General features: G+C 46.8%; 1 protein-coding gene across 1 annotated transcript in view; it reads left to right on the forward strand.

The window, feature by feature from the left end:
* Nucleotides 1-20,311, forward strand: part of RTTN (rotatin) — a 1,129,552-nt gene that overhangs the window by 111,551 nt on the left and 997,690 nt on the right. The window contains exon 7 of the mRNA XM_086965450.1: nucleotides 5,166-5,280. Within this exon, the coding sequence (XP_086821576.1) occupies nucleotides 5,166-5,280 (115 nt within the window). The remainder of the gene's footprint in view (nucleotides 1-5,165; nucleotides 5,281-20,311) is intronic.

Consider the following 20,311-nt stretch of genomic DNA (forward strand, 5'->3'; position numbering starts at 1 on the left):
GAGGGACGTGTGGTCTGGAGATGCTTGTACATAGAAGCTGTGCCACAAGAGTATTTGTTTCACTGCCTCGTGACAGGACTCGGTCACAAATTTTGCACGTCACCTTTCTCGCATTCACTTTCTTCTCTCCAGGTTGAAAAGTGAAGAATTTCCACACAACAGATTCTGGCCTCTGTGGATGTGGTGCCTCCTGCAAGAATTCTTCTTCAGAAGATACTTCTCCTGCTGCTCCTGCTGTCCAGATGCCATTTTGTAGGATATTTTTTGAAAAACACCAAAAAAAACAAGCAAAAAGGGTTCTTGTAGGAAAAGAGATGTCTCTTTAAAGATGCTCCAACAAGAATGAATAAAATGGGTGATGTCCTTCAATAATTACAGTGGGAAATGGTATGAACCAATGAAATCTTTTTTTTTTTGAGGTCACATGGGATCCGTGCTCACGAAGCACGTACCAGACGCGACTTCGCTAAAATATATTTAAAAATAATATAAGTTTATTATAAATACAAATATATTATTTTTATGAACATCTTAGATAATCTCTTGCACTAATATGTATATTAAAGACACATGCATATCATTTTAGAACATCATTTTTTTTGCTGGTGTCACACACCCAGCACGCCCTAGCACGTATATGACGTCACGCGGGACCTGCCACCGTGCAAGCATCGCGTACCATAATGCGCATGTGTCGCGAATGCGCGGGAGAAGGTGTCGCGGACTGGTCGCATACCAATCGCGCACATCACATAATATTAAATGTATATGATGTAAATGAAAAACACACAGCCATTGCACACCGTACGTGGATCCTTCACAACTTTTCTAAAATGGTGGCTAGAATCCATGCACCCACCGTGATGTGTACGCTTTGGGTGCGTGACTCCTAAAATGATTTGGAAAAAAAAGAAAATAATATAAATATATTAAAATACAAACATAAAACAAAAAGATTAAACAATATTTCAGTTTGAATTTTAAAAAAAATCTTTTTTTTGCAATTTTCAGAAAAATATATATTGTTATTTAATTAATACAATATTTGTAAATAGTTGAAAAAACTAGAAAATCAGTACAAAAAAATAGGTATAACTACTAATACACTTAAAAATTTGCATTTAAAAAACCTTTGAAATTCACTGAAAAAACCATAGATTTCAGAGACGTTATAGTTAGAAATTAGCATTTAAAAAACCTTAGAAATTCACTGAAAAAACCATAGGTTTCAGGGGTGTTCTAGTTAGCTGGACATTTCACTTGTACAAAACCATAGAAATTCCTCCGTTATAGTTAGTTCTGCTAACTATAACTCGCGCACCTGCAATGCAGTGCTGATGATGTCACATATTACATCATTCATTACATGGTCAGTGACATCACTGATAACATCTCAAATGACATCACTGATGACTTTATGGGTTCCAGAGTAGCGTGCTACTAACCGAAAAAGCACCTTAACACCCTATTAGGTGTAGCAAGCGGTATATAAATGCAAACCCGTTCCCCTCTTCTATCCCTCCACTATCCTTCTCTATCCAAATAACTGACTAACAAATCCACCACTCAAATTACTTTCATATCTCACTGTTCTAATTCACCACTAATCCTTTACGGGTTCCGGAGTAGCATACTACTCCCCAAGAAAGTGCTTCAACATTCCATCAAGGGTAGCAAGCACTATATAAATGCAAACCTTTTTCCATCTTTCTCTATCCAAATAACTAACATATCCACCACTCATATTACTTTCATTATCTCACTATACTAATTAATCTCTAATCCTTTATGGGTTCCGGAGTAGCGCACTACTCACCAATATAGCACTTCATCACCCCATCAGGAGTAGCAAGCGCTATATAAATGCAAACCTTTTTTCCCCTCTTCTATCCCTCCACTATCGTTCTCAATCCAAATAACTGACTGACTAACATATCCACCACTCAAATTACTTACATATTTTCTTATACGAATTCACCACTAATCCTTTATGGGTTCTGGAGTAGCGTGCTACTCGCCGAAAAAGCGTTTCAACACCCCATCAAGGTTAGTAAGCACTATGTAAATGCAATTGCAATTACAATACAATATCATAGGCAGATGGCAGCTAGGCCCTTTGTTTATCATGTTTGTCCTAAATACCACAAGCCAGAGATTTGTACTTCATAAGCCAGGGGTGGCCACAACCACATCCCATGAATAAATATAAATATACCCCCCTCTATTCACATGTTTACAAAGCTCAGAAGCACACCCATCTCTGACCCTCGCCATCTCCTCCTTTGAACCCACTCACCTTTCTGCTGTGGCTGATGTGGTGCTTCTTTTTAAATGCTAATTGAATTGGAGCTTCTCTTTCTGGCGATATATAAAACCATAAGTCAATAAGAAGGTTTTCTACTCGTAGTTATAGGCACCACTTGAGGGCTAAACAATGTACGAGACAATTCTGCTGAGGAGTGCCCACCTGTGACTCTTGTGCTGGCCTTTGTGTTTGCCGCTCCGTGTCTGCAGCAAGGGACTTGGCAGCTGCGGGCACAGACGGAGAGGAGCAGAGCAGAATATTTTCTTTCATTTTAAGGGGGCAGTGAAATGTCAAAACAGCATAATGCACAGATTGACAATTAGAGGTGAAATATACTTTATTGGTCTACATACTCAAAAGATATAACTATTTCAGACCTCTTTCACTTTAAAGCCAAGGGGAGATATTTTCTTCATGAAGTATATCTTGAACAAAATGAAAAATATTGTACCTCAGGACATGCTTTTCGTTGTTTTGAATTATACGCATTAATGTTAAAGTGGAAGACCAAGTTTCAACATGATGTGCCCTTCGTTTATTTGAAATGTCTCTTATTATACTGATTGGCTTTGGCAGGCAACTTTCCATGGAGTAATGTGAATTTAGAAAATGCAACTGGATGGATGGATGTGTGTGTATGTGTATATATATATATATGTATATGTATATATATATATATATATATCTCCAATATCAGGTGTTCCATTCTTACTGTGCCACTTTTTAAAATATCTTCTGTCCAGGAACACTAACTGTAAGCTTTAGAAGTGGTAAGTCCCCTTAAATAGAAGTCAGTCTAGTATGCACATATGGAATATATTTTGCTGAAAGAAAACAAGGAGCAGGAGTTATTGATTTTAGACATACCGCTTCCTGTTTTTTTTTTAAATCATATGCCACACAGGATGCAAGGTCTCTCACTGTCTCCGTCTCTTCTGCGTTCATCAATTTTTATTTTTGTATTTTGTATTTTTGTATTTTTATATATTCTTGCTCTAGGAGGCGACCTGCCATGACATTGAACAGTCTGATCTTCCAGACCTTGCAAGTATTTTTAAGTCTGATGCTATGCAAGATCTTTTAATTTTACTAATATTATATTTATAATATACTTACTTTAAGGGGTTCAGCCAGTTCCCTTCATCCGTTGGTCTGTTGTTGTGCCATTCACATTTTGCTTCCACGCACGCCAGCATAGATCATGGGGCATTGGGTCAGCCTACTGAAGCTACTGGTTAATTTTACTTTGAGTGACTTCATTTTGCTCTCTCACAGTGAGCACATCCGCACACAAGGTAGTCCCTTTAATGCCAGTGTTTTTGTTTTAACTTTATAATTACTTTAGTGTTGCTTTTGTGTTTAGAGCCTGATGTGATAGCAGGACACTTGATTTAATCAAGGCACATTCCAGCCTTTTCAGTTATTTTCTTCCAATGGGGTTGTTAACTGCTTTTGGAGAGACTTTTATCTGACTACTGCTATTTCACAGTAGAACAGACTGTGTCCATTTGAAAGTGTTCTGTAGTTAGCCAGGCTGCCTTGACTTGCCTTTCTTTTCCCTTCTGTTCCCTCCTCTTCTGCTACCCTTCTCTTCCGCTGCCCTTCCCCTGGTTTAACCTCAGTCAAGGAGCTAGCAGTCTGGGCCAGATCAATTGGCTTTTTTCGGTCTGTCTTAGCCAGGGCCTCTTGTGTTTACTACAGATATGTATATAGCATAGGCTGACTTCACTATGAGCTACAGCATGATGCCCTTACACAAGGAGAACTTCCACACAGAAAGTAGTCACTTCACTGCCAGGGAGTACTATGATAATGTGAGCCATATTGAGACCGAAAGCATTTTTGCCTTCAGTCAGTGTTATATTTTACATTGTGAGATCCTAGCAGCTTCCCAAACAGTAAAGTTTTGCAAAAACCATGACAAAGCAAACATGGCTATAACGTTGGTGAAATGTGGTTGAAATACTGCACGTTAAAAGTTTATTTACCCCGCAGCATAGCCTTTGTAAGTTCAACAAACTCAAACATTTCATGTTAAAAAAATGTTCAGGGCCCATAACCGAGTGAGAGGAAATTTTCATTGATACCATCACACATGACTGAAGTTGTTTTTCTAATGATTCTTGGTAGCATGGTCAGGTTTTGTTTCGCATCTTTCCTTTTGCATACCTTTGATATTGTGCGGAATGTGGTGCACTGTGCCTTCCAAAATTCATCACACTTCATCAGCACAAATTGTATTGAAAAGCCAATGTGCAATTCGGTTCTCATTTATTTTTCGCATTTTACGACTTAGCCACCTCCTGCAGATAAAATGGCGTCATTGTAGAGGACCCATAGTTGTTTGATGGGGTGCATACAATATCGTCTGTTTGAAGAAAGAACATGTGCCAGCTTTTCCTGAAGCCGAACTAGAGGAAAGGTTACCCCTGCCATACTTCTGTCCAGTAGTGCCTTCTTCAAGGCTTGCAAACATGCTAAGTTTTTTGAATATCCAGAATGAAAGCCAACTTGTTAGGTGTCCATGTGCTTGTTAGGGATATGAAGGTGGGGGTCCATCTGCTATGTACATTTGTTGAACATTGTGCTGAAGTGCTCAGCACCTTTTCTCAAGGAACCCAAGACACTGAAATGGTATCTTTATGCGTTTTGTGATTCTTCAGAAGTGATATTAAGCGTGAAACTAGTATAGGAATATACAGACTATTACAGTACCGGAGACTTGTTGAGATAGGTAAGTAACTTTATTTTCCCTGTAGGGCACGTTTCCCACTGCATTCAGCTGGTTTCTTGCCAGAGCAGAATATTAATTGACTGTGGAGGACTCTTTTATCTCATGTCTGTTTTTTTTGCCTTTTAGCTCCATAAGAAGTAATAACCATCGTCTAATCTGGAACACGTGTGAGCTTTTACAGGATGTTATCATGCAAGATTTTCCTGCTGAAATCTTTCTCCAGAGGCCAAAGATTGTCCAGGTTAGACACTGATGGTTATGTATTGTGTTACAGAATATCAATCAATCAATCATAGCATTTGTATAGCGCGCTACTCACCCGGAAGCGTCTCAAGGCGCTTAGGGGAGGGGGTCCGCTACTGCTCGAACAGCCAGGTCTTGAGTTGTCTCCTGAAGGCGAGGTGGTCCTGGGTCAGCCGAAGGTGGATGGGGAGGGAGTTCCATGTCTTGGCCGCCAGGTAGAAGAAGGATCTGCCTCCGGCGGTTGCTCTTCGGATGCGTGGTACGGCGGCGAGGGCGAGGCTAGTATACTGTAGCTGGCGGATGGGCGTGTAGAAGGTCAGGCGGTCGTTGAGGTACTTGGGTCCCAGGTCGTGGAGAGACTTGTGTACATGGGTGAGGAGCCTGAACGTGATCCTCTTGTTGACGGGGAGCCAGTGCAGGTACCTCAGGTGGCCGGAGATGTGGCTGCGTCGGGGGATGTCCAGGATGAGTCGGGCGGAGGCGTTCTGGATGCGTTGGAGTCTTTTCTGTAGCTTGGCTGTGGTTCCGGCGTAGAGGGTGTTTCCGTAGTCCAATTGGCTGGTGACGAGGGCCTGGGTGACCGTCTTCCTGGTTTCGGTTGGGATCCATCGGAAGATCTTGCGAAGCGTAGCGTAGCATTTACGGTGACTGGAAGCTACTCAGCCTAAGTCTGTGGTGGAAGGATCCAGTATTATACCGGAGGATATCTTCTGCCCCACAGCCCAAAATTAGCCTACACCTGTTCAAAGGGAATAATGATGTCAGTAGAGATCATATTTCAGATCTCCAGCCTCCAGCAATGCAGAAAGCAGTTTTGTTTCTTCTTAAATTGAATTGAGCTATCCATCAGCAGCATTTACGGTGACTGGAAGCTACTCAGCCTAAATCTCACTGCCCCCCAGTCCCAGTCTTTCAAAGGGGCCTGTGTAACCTGGGTTTTCCACATATTGCTTGTCCTATCTGAAAGAAACAGTGATAGATTCCTTACCTTAGAATTACCCCCAGGCGTCAGACTGAATCCGGAAAGTTTTTCGTCAGCAGTACCCCTGCGCTTCGGAAGGTGGTGTCTGTCAACTCCGCGTTCGTCATTGGCGTCGTGGTCGCCGGGATGAGGTTGCGGTAGCTACACAGATGCCACCCTCGCACGCTGATGTCAGTTCTTTCTTTTTCACGCCAGCAAGCGCAGATCTGGAGAGAGCGGTACCCCCAGTCACTTTTCGACTGACCTTTTCTTCTCAACATCGTTTTTTTAGTCCATCAACTCCTGGTGCACGAGGGATGCCCGGCTTCAAGACTTGTGGTTCCTGTAGCCGACTGAGCGTGGCCACGACCCGAAGTCGTACTCTGACTGCCGGACCATGACTCTGAAGTCTTTGGGGGAGCGATCCCAAAAACTTCTTGAGGCACGGCAGCTGGCTCTGTGCCGTTCGAGGTCCCAGTCACATAGGAGGTCGAGGGCCCGGTCGCGGAGCCACCACCATGCTTTGTCCAAGTTTTCGCACTCGGGGTCAGGTAAATTGAAGCACAAGAAGAAGTTGAAGAAGCATCGTCGCTCTTAGACTTCTCCCGTCTGTCAGCTGACGAGACGAGGTATGCAGGTGGTGCCTCTCCCGCGGCTCCGCGTGCTGAGCCCGAAGGGTCAGCTCAGAGTTTCCCCCTTCCCAGGACCTGGAGCGACCCCTGCCCAGCTTTGTCAGTGTTTTATGAAGCGATGCATGCCATCTTTGGGCCGCCCGACTCCGCCGGTTTGCCTTCGGGTCCAGTGGATTCGACTGGGGGCCCTGGGCCTTAGGTGGCTTCGGCCTCTGCACCGCAGGGTCCCCTTGGATCCAGGCCTGGATCCAGATCGGCGCCGGTCGACCTTGTTACACCTCCCCCGGCGCTGATTCCACCGCCGCCACGTCAGCAGCTGACGTCGGCTGTGTCCCCAGCCGACGTCTACCCCAGCCTCCATCTCGAGGTAGACACAGAGCCAGTCCGGCGTCAACCGATGCTGGAACCGGTGCCAATGGATACTTTTGTGCCCCTGTTCTACCCTTGCTCTTTGAGACCAGATTGACAGCCAGAGGAGGGCGAGGAGGACTGGGAGGGATCTGGGGACCCTTTAACCGACCAGTTAAGTTATGAACCGGATTGGAGAGAGGAACTGGGGGAAGCCAGTGGTCTTGATACCTCACCAGACCTTGGCAAGTTGTCTCCTACCGTGGCTAGGGAGGAAGAAACATCGTACGCAGTGGTGTTGCATAGGGCGACGAGGCTCTCCTCCTCGAGCTACCTACGGTGGCAGTCAGGACTAACCTCCTGTTAGAAAGGGGGTCTCTCGTTGGCAATATTTTGAACCTTTGTCCAAGTAGGGACCCTTGTTTCTAATCAGGATAGGGGGAATACACTCCTAAAATAACCCCTGGTCTCACCCTCTTGGTCGCTCCTGATCGTCGCTAATTTCAACATCATGCTGACCACCGGTGGCACGTGGCCTTGATTCCTCCTCCAGAGATCTCATATCTTCATACATCTGGTACTGAGGTGAGATTATAGTTTCTCCCGAAGCTTCCATTTCTGTGACCCTATTTTCAAAGTTTTCCTCTTGACTTGCGGCCTGACTGGCGCTTGATGACACCTTAATAGGTGATATTAGCGGCGGTCGCTCCTCAAGGCTCAGTGAGGCCATCCGCCGACACAGGTCCTCATGATAACCTGAAACTTGGCCACTCTCCTCTTTAGGGGCCTCTTGCAGCGTCTGCTCATCTATTACCGGAGGGCTCAAGTGCCGAAAATATTTGTCAGCAGGGTTCACCCCTTGTTGCCGGGGATCCCTCAAGGCTATGTAGTTGTACCGCTTCATGATACTCAGGGTCTCGCTTGCCGAATGGTATAACCCTGGGCATTAAGGGCCTCCTTATATACAATGTTAGCTCATAATGGGTGTGTCCTTCTACGTCACCCTATGGACTTTGCATTTAATCTTCATTTTAATTTTCATTTTTATTTTCATAAATGCTGTCATTTTCGACCAGAGACTTTTTAAAATTAGGCGGCAAAATTACCACCCTCCTCTTTTAGGACCCAGGGCTTTCCTGACCCCTGATGCCTATGGCACGCCACCACGCATCAGCCCACCACTCAGCAACTCCAAAGGCCACAGGCACGCCTTCTGGGGGCTGGCCTGTTGCCCCAAAAACACCCTGCAACACTCTAGGGCTCCCATTCCGCAGATGGACCACGACGCCGCTCAAACAACATCCGCCTGCAGCCTCTACTAGTCAGTGGACATGCCCAGACATGCCCATGCTTGCCCAGGCATGTCCCTGCTGCCCCAACAAACATGGCGCACACAGGTAAGTCTCTGCTCAGCCACCCCACTGCCCTAAACACCCCTGTAGGCCCTACTGGCGGCCTTGGTGCTAACCCTAGCCACCTCATATCAGCCCTCTACTACAGCCCTTACACACAGCCATTAATTCACATGTGAAGGACACTCACTGCCTACACCTGTCCCCGCTTTCACTACGGTCCCTCTGGGGGGTGTCCTCAGGCCCTGGACTTCCGGACCTGGCCTTCCACCCCCAGGAAATCCGGCCGGGGGCTTCCGGCCAGGGCCTTCCGGCCCCAGACTTCCTGCCAGGGGCTTCCGGGGGAGGGATTTCCAGGGGAGGGACATCCGGGGCGGGATATCCGGCTCCTACGCCACTTCCGGGGCTTTCCCACCTGTCAAAAAATGAATGGTGATGAAAACTATCATTCTATACTACTGACACTAATGATCGCTTCACCATTACAGCTCGGCGATGTGTTGGGTTTTGGTGCGGATGCGACACGCTTCTTTGACGTTTCGTCGCGCTTCCAGCTCCCTGCTACAAACAATCTCTAGAAGTCCTGAGCAGCAGCAGGCACCTGTCTGTTGGTTAGAATTCACAGCAAGGAAATTCAGGGGAGCTGGTGGTGGAGTCTTTGTGTCCCTGAGACTTCAGACAAGAGGCAAGCTCAATTTCAAGCCCTTGGAGCTCTTCCGCAAGATGAAAAAGCAAACAGCAAACAACACAGGGTCAGTAAACCTCCTTCAGCTTCTCCGGTTTCTTCTCCTTGGCAAAGGTTCCTTTTTGATTTCCCAGAAGTGATCTAAAGTTCTAGGGTCTGGGTCCCCCTTTTTATACACACAAATCCTTTGTCTCTGGAGACGGAGTGTCTGTACCCAGCCAAAACCAGTTCTGCCCTCTCTGGTGCAGCTTCCTGGCAGGAGGTGGAGACAGCATTGTTGAAAGCAGACATGGCCCAGGCAGGTGAAAGGAAATCTCCTCCCCCTACTCTAAATGCAACCCAGGTCCCATTCAGCCCAGCCTTGACTCATCAGACTGCTGGAGCCGCAGCCCTGTCACTCATAAGCCAGACATGCAATACACAAACCTAGCAGAAGCACACAGTATAGTTAGGCAAGAAAATGCCTACTTTCTAAAAGAATGTTAAAATGACCCACACTAAAATATGCAATTTAACATTCTGAGTTCAGGCATACTAAACTTTATTTTCCTACCTTGTTCCCTGGGTCACTTATGTCTATAAGATGTTATAATCAAACTGCCCATTCTGGCATATGGGAACAGATAGCCTTGCAATAGTGAAAAATGAAATTGGCAGACTTTCACTATCAGGACATGCCAAACACACCAGGGCATGTCCTACCTTTCACATACAATGCACCCTGCCCACAGGGGTACTTTAGGGGTGACTAACATGCAGAAAAGGGAAGGTTTAGGGACTGGCAAGTGTGTGCACTTGCCAAGTCGACATGGCAGTGACAGACTGCGCACAGGCTCTGCAAAGGCAGGCCTGAGCCACATTTTACAAGATGCATCTGTGGGTGGCACAATCAGTGCTGCAAGCCCACCAGCAGCATTTGATTTACAGGCCCTGGGCACACATGGTGCACTGTACTAGGGACTGATAAATTAATCAAATAACCAATCATGGAATCACTAATCCACACAACAATTTACAATAGGGAGCACTTGCACTTTGGTACAGAACAGCAGTGGCAAAGTGCCCAAAGCATTTAGACCAGCAAAAAGTGGACGTGAGACTCCCACCAATGGTGCCAAGTCTAACACCTCCTGACAGAGGTGCTTCAACCGGCAGCGAGCTCTTCGGAGCCCCTGCTGCTGTTTAATGAAGCCCTCACGGACATCCTTTTGGGAACCTGGTCCAGGCCCAACACAGGAGCTCCTGTGGAGAGGATGATTGCCAGACGTCCCTGACCGGCCCCGGGCAACCCTACTTTCCTCTCCCAACACCCAACCCCTAAGAGCTTGGTGGTCCAATTGTGGTGGTGAGCCTCAGCAAAGCCTACCAGTGCTCGGGGTTCTCCCTTCTCTGCTCAGAGTCCTCTGACCAATAGGAAGAAGTTGGCACAGAAACTGGAATAGAAAAGACAGAGTTTATTAAACCTCATGAGGTGGAACTACATTCACACAGCACCCTTCGGTAATGTATGAAGTGGTACACTGAATGGAAGGAGCTTGGTCCTTTTATACCCACACAGGGGCTCAAATGCAGGTTGTAGGTACATATAAGGTCATACAGAAAGTGTACAGGCAACAAATGGGAGGAGCTAACAGTTTGCTCATTCTAGTGGACACATCCTGACAGTTACAGACTGGGGACAGCTGCAAGCTCAACTGAGCATGGGCGAAGCAGAAAAGGCTAAATATATCTCGCCTCTAGGCAGATTTCAAGAGCAGTTAACAGGAAGGTAGGACAGAGCACATGGTAGCACATGGCAAACAAAATGGCTGACAGAAATACAAAATGGATTCCATATAACGGACAAGATAGTCTCTAAATACAGGATGTCTTCTGCTAATGCTTAACCTAATTGCTGCCAAATTCCAACACAATCATCCACCTCCATGGGCGCATTCCCTACCGCTCCACTGGATAGGGAATTCAAAAAGCTGGACTGTTAGACCCAGGATCCCTGGGTGGGTGAGGTAGGGACCTTAGGCAAAATCGGGACCTGCGGTTCCATGTCAGGGAAAGGAAGATCACCCTCTGAAAAACTCCCGCTCACCCCCTTGTTACCTTGGCACGAGCAGCCAGGCTTATCTTCAAAGAAAATGTGTAAAGTATTTGCAACCACGCTCACAGCAACCCAATGATGACACCACAATTAGACTCCACACAAGTTTTATAAAAACAAGTATAAATTTAATATAAAAAGATATACGATAAGACCATACAATATAAATCCAACATATGAGTTTGTGTACTATTTCTCCTGGCCGGTTGTTAGGCCAGCCAGCCTTTGTAACTTCTAGCAATATTAATGAGCACTTCTTAAACATTCTCCTGTAACCCTAATATCAAGTTATACAACTTGGTATATGTCCTACCTTTGACATGCACTGCACCCTGCCCATGGGCTACCCTGGACCTACCATAGGGGTGTCTGATGTGCATAGAAAGGGAAGGGTAATGTCTGGTAAGTGGGTGCACCAGTCAGAACACCATGGCAGTTTAGAAACTGCACGCAGGCACTGCAATGGCAGCTCTGAGTTCCCTTTTTAGGGCCACTTGTGTGGGTGGCACAATTAGTGCTGCAGGCCCACTAGTAACATTTGCATTACCAGCCCTGGCACACATTTATTTTATTTTTGGCATTTGTATAGTGCGCTGCAACCCTACGGGCATCCTGGCGCTGAGACAAAAAAGAGAGAAAAGCTGGACAGAGGAAAGAAAAAGATGCAGCTAATGCGAGAATCATGTGACTGAGTCAGGGATCAAGCTTTGGGAAAGAGCCATGTCTTAATTCTCTTACGGAAATGCATTAAGTCCTGTGTGCCCCATATTTCCAGAGGAAGGTAGTTCCATAGGCGGGCAGCTGCCACGCCAAAGGCTCTTCCCCCAGGGTTACTCTCTTTATCCTGGGAATCCTGACCAGGCTGGCAGTGGATGAACGGAGGTTACGTATAGGTTCATGCCATTTGAACCCCATTTGAACCTATCTTGAAGCAGTTTTGGTCCCTGTCCATGAAGTGCTTTGAACACTATGCATAAAGATTTAAACAAAATCCTTTGAGTAACTCGGAGCCAGTGCAGTTCCGCCAATGCTTGCGTCGTCGAGGAGTGGCGTGCTCGAGACAGAGCCAGCTTTGCTGCTGCCGCCTGGATACTCTGGAGTCTGGCAATCAGATATCCTGGAGACTCCAAGAGCAAGGCATTACAATAATCCAGGCGGCTTAGTATAATACTCCTGACTACTATGGTTTTAACCTGGACTGGCAGCAATCGTAGCACTTTCCAGAGTCCTCGGATGAGAGTATAACAGCCTCCCACCAGTTCATGCCTGTATACACCATGAGCTGAATGTCATCAGCGTAGTTAACCACGCTGATGTTATGCGTTTTTATAATCTCAAGCAGTGGTGGCATATATGTGTTAAGCAAGATAGGGCTTATTGAGGACCCCTGGGGTACCCCATGTTCGTTTTTTACAAACTCTGATTGATACGGAGGGAGCGCTACGACTTGCCATCTATCGGAAAGGTAAGAGGGCATCCAATTCAATACCCCTCCTGTCACCCCTTGGCTTTCCAGCCTCGAGAGAAGTATACCATGGTTGACCGTGTCGAATACGGCGGACAGGTCTAGCAGTATTAAAGTTGCCGATTGGCCCCTCCGTCCGCATTCCAAGATTGTCTAAGACGGTCACCAAGACTCCAATAAAAAATTATGACACAATAGACTGTCTCTGTTCCATGACCAGGTCTGAACCCAAGTTGCTCCTCTTCCAGTTTGTTGTTTGTCTCCAGAAAGAGGGACAGCGCCCTACTAACCAGACATTCCAGAATCTTAACCGGGTAGGGTAAGAGGGAAATAGGCCTGTAGTTCTTGTGGCAGCTTGGATCTTGTGTAGGTTTTTTCAATAGCGACATAATAATGGCCTGCTTCCAGCTGAGTGGCACCTCTCCGCTGTTAAGGGATTGGCAGCATAGCTGATATAGGATAGGGAAGAGCTCTAATTTGAGTTCCATCACTATCTTGTGGGGGATAGGATCCAAAGGTGACCCGAAAGAAATTCCCAGGGATACTCGGGCAAACTCCTCTTCCGATGGTATCATGAAACCATCCATGACACCCTTAGTTACAGCCAAGTTAGAAACACTATACCATTTAAGATTGTTCTCACTGGTCTCTCCCTTTTCCTGCTCTGGAGCACCAGATGGAGTCACATCTTTCAGGCCATCTACAATCTTCCTATTTTTTTCTTTGAAAAAGAGAGCCAGCCCATCACATAACTCCTGAGTGGGTTTAATTTCACTTTTAACACAGTCAAGGTGGGTCATGTCTCTAACTATCCTAAATACGTCCTTTGATTTAATAGATGATTCAAGTATGGTGCAGGCAAAGTATTTCTTTTTTATATTTTATTAAAGTGATCCTCCAGCTTGCTCTGTTCTTTTCCGCATAGTTCTTACTCCACTGTCTTTCTGCGGTTTTACAAGTTAACTTAAGACTCCTTAAATTCTCTGTATACCATGGGGCTGAGGGACTACCTCTTTTCCTGATATCTTTTACCGGGGCAAGCTGGTCAATCTTCCTGGTTAGGAACTCACAGAGAGCTGTATAATTGTCTGTTACCTGTTTCTCCGGGTTAAACAGGGTCCCTGTCTGAAATAAAGGGCCAGTATTTGCCTTTCTTAGTAATCCTTTCCAGTCCCTGCCACGGAAGGTCTTTTCTTGCTTATTCAAAGGCCTTGTTTTACTTAAGATTGGCATACTAAAATAGGCTAGATGGTGGTCCGACCATCTCACCGGCAGAGCTTCCCCCATCGTAATAAACCCTTCCTCCGCAAATATCATAGATATGACCTTCGGTATGCATTGGGTCTGTTACCCATTGTGTTAGGCTCATGTTTGCACTGGACTGAATAAGGTTATTAAATGCTGCGTCCATTCTACCATTAGCCCACAAATTGAAGTCTCCCAAGACTAGTAGCCTGGTGTGGGTAAGGGCCATGTTATTGATTACATCAATCAGTTCTTGCCGTTGTTGTACATTAAATGCCCCCGGTGGCCTATAGCATATAGCAAATCATACCCGTAAGTGAATGTCCTGTCTGATCTTTAACAGAAAAGCTCAATATTTCTGCGCAGGTGATTTCATCAATATCTAATGGAGAGATATTCAATATTTCTTTAAAAATTATTCCAATTCCACCTCCCCGACCCCTGGATCTTGGCTTGTGAAAGGCCTTGTATCCCACTGAACAGGCCGATTCCAGTTCTAGCTCTAGTCCTACCGTAGTCCATGTCTCTGTCATAAATAAGACATCTAGGTTGTGTGACTCTAACATTAACTGTATCTCTGTGGAGTGCTTAGGAAGCGATCTTACGTTAAGCAGACCACAATTCATGCTGTCCTTTCTCGGTAAGCTAGGCACCACATAGTGCACTTTACTAGGGACTTTACTAGTAAGGCAAACATACCAATCATGGACAACCAATTACCATTACACTTTATACAACGAGCACTTGCACTTTGGCACTGTTTAGCAGTGGCAAAGTGTCAAAAGCATCTAAGTTGGCAACACCATGTCAGAAAAAAGGTCTAGGGGAAAGCAAAAAGTTTAGGGAACTTTAGCCAAAAAGGGCCAAGTCCTACATGAACCATCTTGGGAAGAAGATGTTTTCTTCCTCCAGCTTGGGACTGTGGTCGGTAAACACAGCATGTCTGTTGGGCCGTTACACCCATTCCGTGTGCGACACGGTTGCACAAGTGCTGCCTCAGTGCCCAGAGGCGGCCCGGGCTGTACTCTCTTGGGCAGTTGACGAAGGGAGAGATGCAGCAAAGTTTACTGTTCGCTGTGGGCTGGATACTGCTGACTCACTAGGCAGGAAGATTTCCACGTTGGTAGCCCTTCAACACTATGCCTGGTTGAGGTAGACAATTTTTTCAGGGGATGTCCAATCCCCTCTTATGGACATGCCCTTTGATGGGCGTCGCCTATTCGGCGACAAGGCAGACAACGCGCTAAAGCGCTTTAAGGACTCTCGAGCTACGGCCAGGTCCTTGGGCCTCTCCACCACCCACCCTGTGCAGTCTGCCTTACGCCCCATTTGTGGCTACGGAAGGGGTGCCCTGCCATGTCCCGCCCAGAGCCACAGGCCAGCGCAAGCTGTTCAGCCTCTACACCTCTGGGGACGTGAGAATCAGTGTTGTGCTTCTGGGGCCCACGGGCGGGCCAGTCCACCACAGCTCCCTCTATATCAGCCTTCAAACCCTCCTAGTCCGAGCTTTCAGGGCACGAAACGTCAGTGGGTGGCAGGATTCGCCATCACCTCCCCAACTGGCTCACCATCTCGTCTGCCAGGTGGGTTTTGCAAATAGTCCGAAGGGGCTACACCCTCTTCTTCGAGACTACCCCTTCATCCATGCCACCTCAGTACCATCGCCTGAAGGAGGATCATCTGGCTCTTCTCCAACAGGAAGTTTCAGCACTCTTGGCCAAGGGAGCCATCAAGTGCGTTCCTGTCCCGGAAGTAGGTTATGGTTGCTATTCCCACTACTTTCTGGTGCCCAAGAAGGACAAAGGCCTGCGTCCTAGCTTGGCTCTCAGGAACGTCAACCGCTTCCTCCGGAAGGAGAAGTTCACAATGTTGACGCCCGCTCAGGTCCTGTCTGCCCTCGACCCTGGAGACTGGATGATAGCGTTGGTCTTGGAGGACACTTACTTTCACATCCCCGTCCTGCCGGCCCACCAACGTTAACCTGCGGTTCATGGTAGGCCATGTTTACCGTGCTCCCCTTTGGCCTTACCTGCGCCCCTTGGGTGTTCACGAAAGTGATGGTGGTGGTTGCAGCTCATCTGCTCAGATCAGGGGTTCCAGTCTTCCAATATCTCGATGACTGGCTGTTGAAGGTGGGCTCGCCCCAGGCCGTCGTCTCCCACCTCCAGGCTACAGCCGACCTCCTGCAATCGCTGGGGTTCTCCATCAACGTGCCGAAGTCACACCTGACTCCCTCTCAGACGCTCCTCTTCATCAGAGCGGTTCTGGGCACTACGCAGTTTCGGGTTTATCCTCCCGAACAGCGAGTCCGGGATTTTCGGGCTGTGATTCCGATCTTTCAGCCCCCATCCCAGGTTTCGGTCACGATGATGACCCTCATATGCGGGCTCTGCAGTGGGACCTGAAGTTCCAGTGGGCACAACATCAGGGGAACCTGTCCGATTGCTTCCAGTTCTCGGAGGGCACTTCACTCCAATTGCAGTGGTGGCTAACGAACTTGTAGCAGGGATTCTGCTCCTACTCAGAACTGCGCATAGAGACTCAGGACCTCCGTGAATTAGGGTGTGCCAAAACTCACCTTAGTACCCAAAATCCCCTACCAGACTAGCATCAGTGTCTCATTGGCTCTTCCATAACACTAATGATTAGACAACTCAGAACATGGAACTTAGATTACCTTAGGCAATGTGGAACACATGAACACTCTTTTGTTATACTAACAAACCAGTCTAAAACGGGGAGTAAATGAAGACACGTGCAAGTTTGAAATATTTATTTTTAATGCCGTGTTCTCATGCGCAGTATCTTAGATAATACAAGCAGACATATTATAAGCAACAAGATTATCAGCATAGTTACTATTCCATAAAATACAAAGGGAGAAAGCATGTTATAATGCTAAATGGAAACAGGTTTAAAATATAACCATATTGCAACTTCCATTGCCAGTAGGTTATTTTATATCTACAGAAGGTCTCTTTGGGATTACATAGGCGGGCGGCCCCAAACCTCTGGTATTAGCAGAAATGGATCACATCAAATTCTGCACAAGCTCTCAGCATACAAATGTTCTCCAAGTGTGTCTGAGCATGCCTACGCAGTGCATTATTAAACACACCAAAATCAGAGGTGGCCACAGCTGCATATATGTTATGTCTACAACGTGCGCTGATCAGTCCGAACAACAACCACTGTGTTGAAATAACCTTGAAGACCTCGGCACTCACTGTTCAGACTAAGCTTACCAAGCAAGGCTGCTAGTACAGAAATACATGTTATTCTCATGTGAAGCAAAACACTCTGCTAAACTCTAAACATGTATTATAATGTGTGCCGTGTGCAGAAGGCAGCAGAAAGGAAAAATGGCGTTTAAACTTCTAATAAGCTCATGTCAACTTAACACAGTGTGAATGCAAGGCTCAGCCCCTCGACAAACTAGGATTGGGTCAATGGCAGACCTCTCTCTTCCCCAACCAGAGTTCACAGTGGTGACCAATGCATCACTTCTGGGTTGGGGTGGCCACATAGGGAAGGCGGAGATCCGAGGCCTCGGGTCTCCGACGGAGTCCGGGCTCCACATCAACCTTCTGGAGCTTCGGCCAATTAGTCTTGCACTCAAAGCATTCCTTCCCTCTGTCTGGGGAAGAGTAGTGCAGGTGTTCACGGACAATACCACCGCCATGTGGTACTGTAACAAACAAGGCGGGATGGGGTCGTGGACCCTATGTCAGGAGGCCCTCCGCCTCTGGACATGGCTGGAACATCAGGGCATATCTGAACGCCAGGGCAGAGGAACTCAGCCGCAGGTGCATGATGGATCACAAATGGCATCTTCACTCGGAGGTGGGCCATGGTCTCTCTCAGCAGTGGGGACAGCCTTGGTTGGATAATTTCGCCACCGAAGAGAATGTGCAGGGTCAGGGAATCTGCGCATTGGGATTTTTAAGGCGGCACTCGCTAGGCAATGCTTTTGGTTGCCAGTGGAGTTGCGGTCTTCTATACGCCTTTCCGCCATTACCACTTCTGCCTAGAGTGCTGAAAAAGATAAAGTGCAACCGGGCCCAAGTCATGCTTGTGGCCCCGGATTGGGGACAAAGAGTCTGGAATCCCGAGCTGCTACACATGGCCATCTATCCTCCGATCAGACTGCCTCTACGGGAGGATCTTCTGTCGCAGCAGCAGGGGACTGTCCTCCACTTGAACCTGTCCAGTCTTCACCTCTTTGTGTGGAGATTGAGCGGCGGCAGTTGACGTCGTTTTACCTGCCTCCCGAAGTCTGTGATGTTATCTTGGCAGCCAGGCATCCCTCCACTAAGATGGAATACGCCTGCAGATGGAACACATTTGTGGCATGGTGCACAGCAAAGGCTTTGGATCCCCTTTCTGCCCCTCTATTTTAGGTTCTCTTGTCCCTCCTTTCTTTGGCCCAGCGGGGCTCTGCTCTGGGCACTCTAAAGGGCTACCTCTTGGCCATTTTAGCCCTTTGTAGGATTCCTGATGAGCCGTCTATTTTCAAGTCCCCTGTTGCGAATAGTTTTCTTAAGGGCATTACTCACCTTTTTCCTCCTGTTCCTTTCGAAATGCCCCAGTGGGACTTGAAATTGGTTCTTAAATATCTTGGGTGCTCTCCCTTGAAGCCGCTACAGAACTGTCTTCTCAAGCTTCTAACTTTGAAAACTGCCTTCCTGGTGGCCATCACCTCTGCTCGCAGGGTAAGTGAGCTACATGCTCTTTCTTCCAAGCCTCCCTTTCTGGCTGTTCATCCGGAAAAGTTCGTCCTCACAACTACACCTTCCTTTCTTCCCAAGGTGGTTACTTCTTTCCACATTGGCCAAACCATCACTTTGCTCACTTCTGCATCCTGCAAAAGAGGAAGAGAGGCTCCACCGTCTGACTTCATTCCGTGTGCTTTCATTTTATTTGGATCGCACCAAGCAATTCCGGGTGGATGACTAGCTCTTTGTTGGCTACGTGTGCACCAACAAAGGTTGGGCCGTGCACAAACAGACCATCTCTAGATGGGTCGTTTTGTGCATCAAAGCCTGCTATTCTTTGGCGAAGAAGGAGCCTCCAGTGGGACTGCGCGCCCATTCCACCAGGGCGACTGCAGCTACCACTGCTTTGGGACGGGGAGTCCCCCTCAATGACATCTGTCAGGCATCTACGTGGGCATTTCTGCACACGTTCACCAAACACTACTGCCTGGACACCCAAATCCGGAGAGACAGCTTCATTGGACGTTCTGTTCTCAGGGACTTCCTGGTTTGAACTTAGTTCGCAGACCCACCTCTGGGGTTGGTATTGCTGGGGTATCTATTCTAAGGTAAGGAATCTATAACTAACTGTTTCTTTCAGATGAACAAGTTACTTACCTTCGGTAACAATATATCTGTAAGAAACATGGGTTAGTTATACATTCCTTACCACCCCACCCATCCTCCCCGTTCTGCAAACTGACTTTTAGGATTAAGGACTTCCTTTCAGGGCCCTTGTTTTGTGCACCAGTGGAGAGTGCCTTGCATGACTCTGCGCATCTGGCGTGGAAAGTCGTGGAAAGACTTGACGTCAGCACACGAGGGCAGCGTTTATGTAGCTATTGCGACGTCAACCTGGCGAACGCGGAGTCAACCGACGCCATCTTCAGACGCGCAGGGGTACTGCTGTCGAAAAACTTTCCGGATCCAGTCTGACGCCTGGGGGTAATTCTAAGGTAAGAAATCTATAACTAACCTATGTTTCTTACAGATATATCGTTACCGAAGGTAAGTAACTTGTTCGTCTTTGACATTAAGCTAGTGAACCTCCCAGAGTGGACTGCTAACCGATGAGTAAGAGACACCTATGCTTCTCTGTTTCTGCCTTGGACCACTCTGGTAGGGACGTCAATTAAGTCCCTTGATGCTTAAGCGCTACATTCAGGATCCCCAGGTGGCTTGCATCTCACACCAAATAAAATTCAGGACTTTCTACTCCCTTTCACACAATGTGTTCGGGTTTGCTGGATGCTTTTGAGATGTCCGCTCTCTGAACTTTTGCGAGCTATTTATTTAGGACAGGCTCACTTGTGTTTATTTTTCAAGAAATTATATTTTTCTTCACCGACCATCTTGGTCACTTACACGAGCACTTACTTTCACTCTTTTCTGTGCACACTAATTGACAGTGAACCCCATTTGTAAATATTTGTATTTTATATTTTCTATTTTCAAAAAATATATATTAAATGAGTAAGTCTCTCGGATTTTG

Source organism: Lissotriton vulgaris, chromosome 4_1, assembly GCF_964263255.1.
Source record: "Lissotriton vulgaris chromosome 4_1, aLisVul1.2, whole genome shotgun sequence".
NCBI lineage: Eukaryota > Metazoa > Chordata > Amphibia > Caudata > Salamandridae > Lissotriton > Lissotriton vulgaris.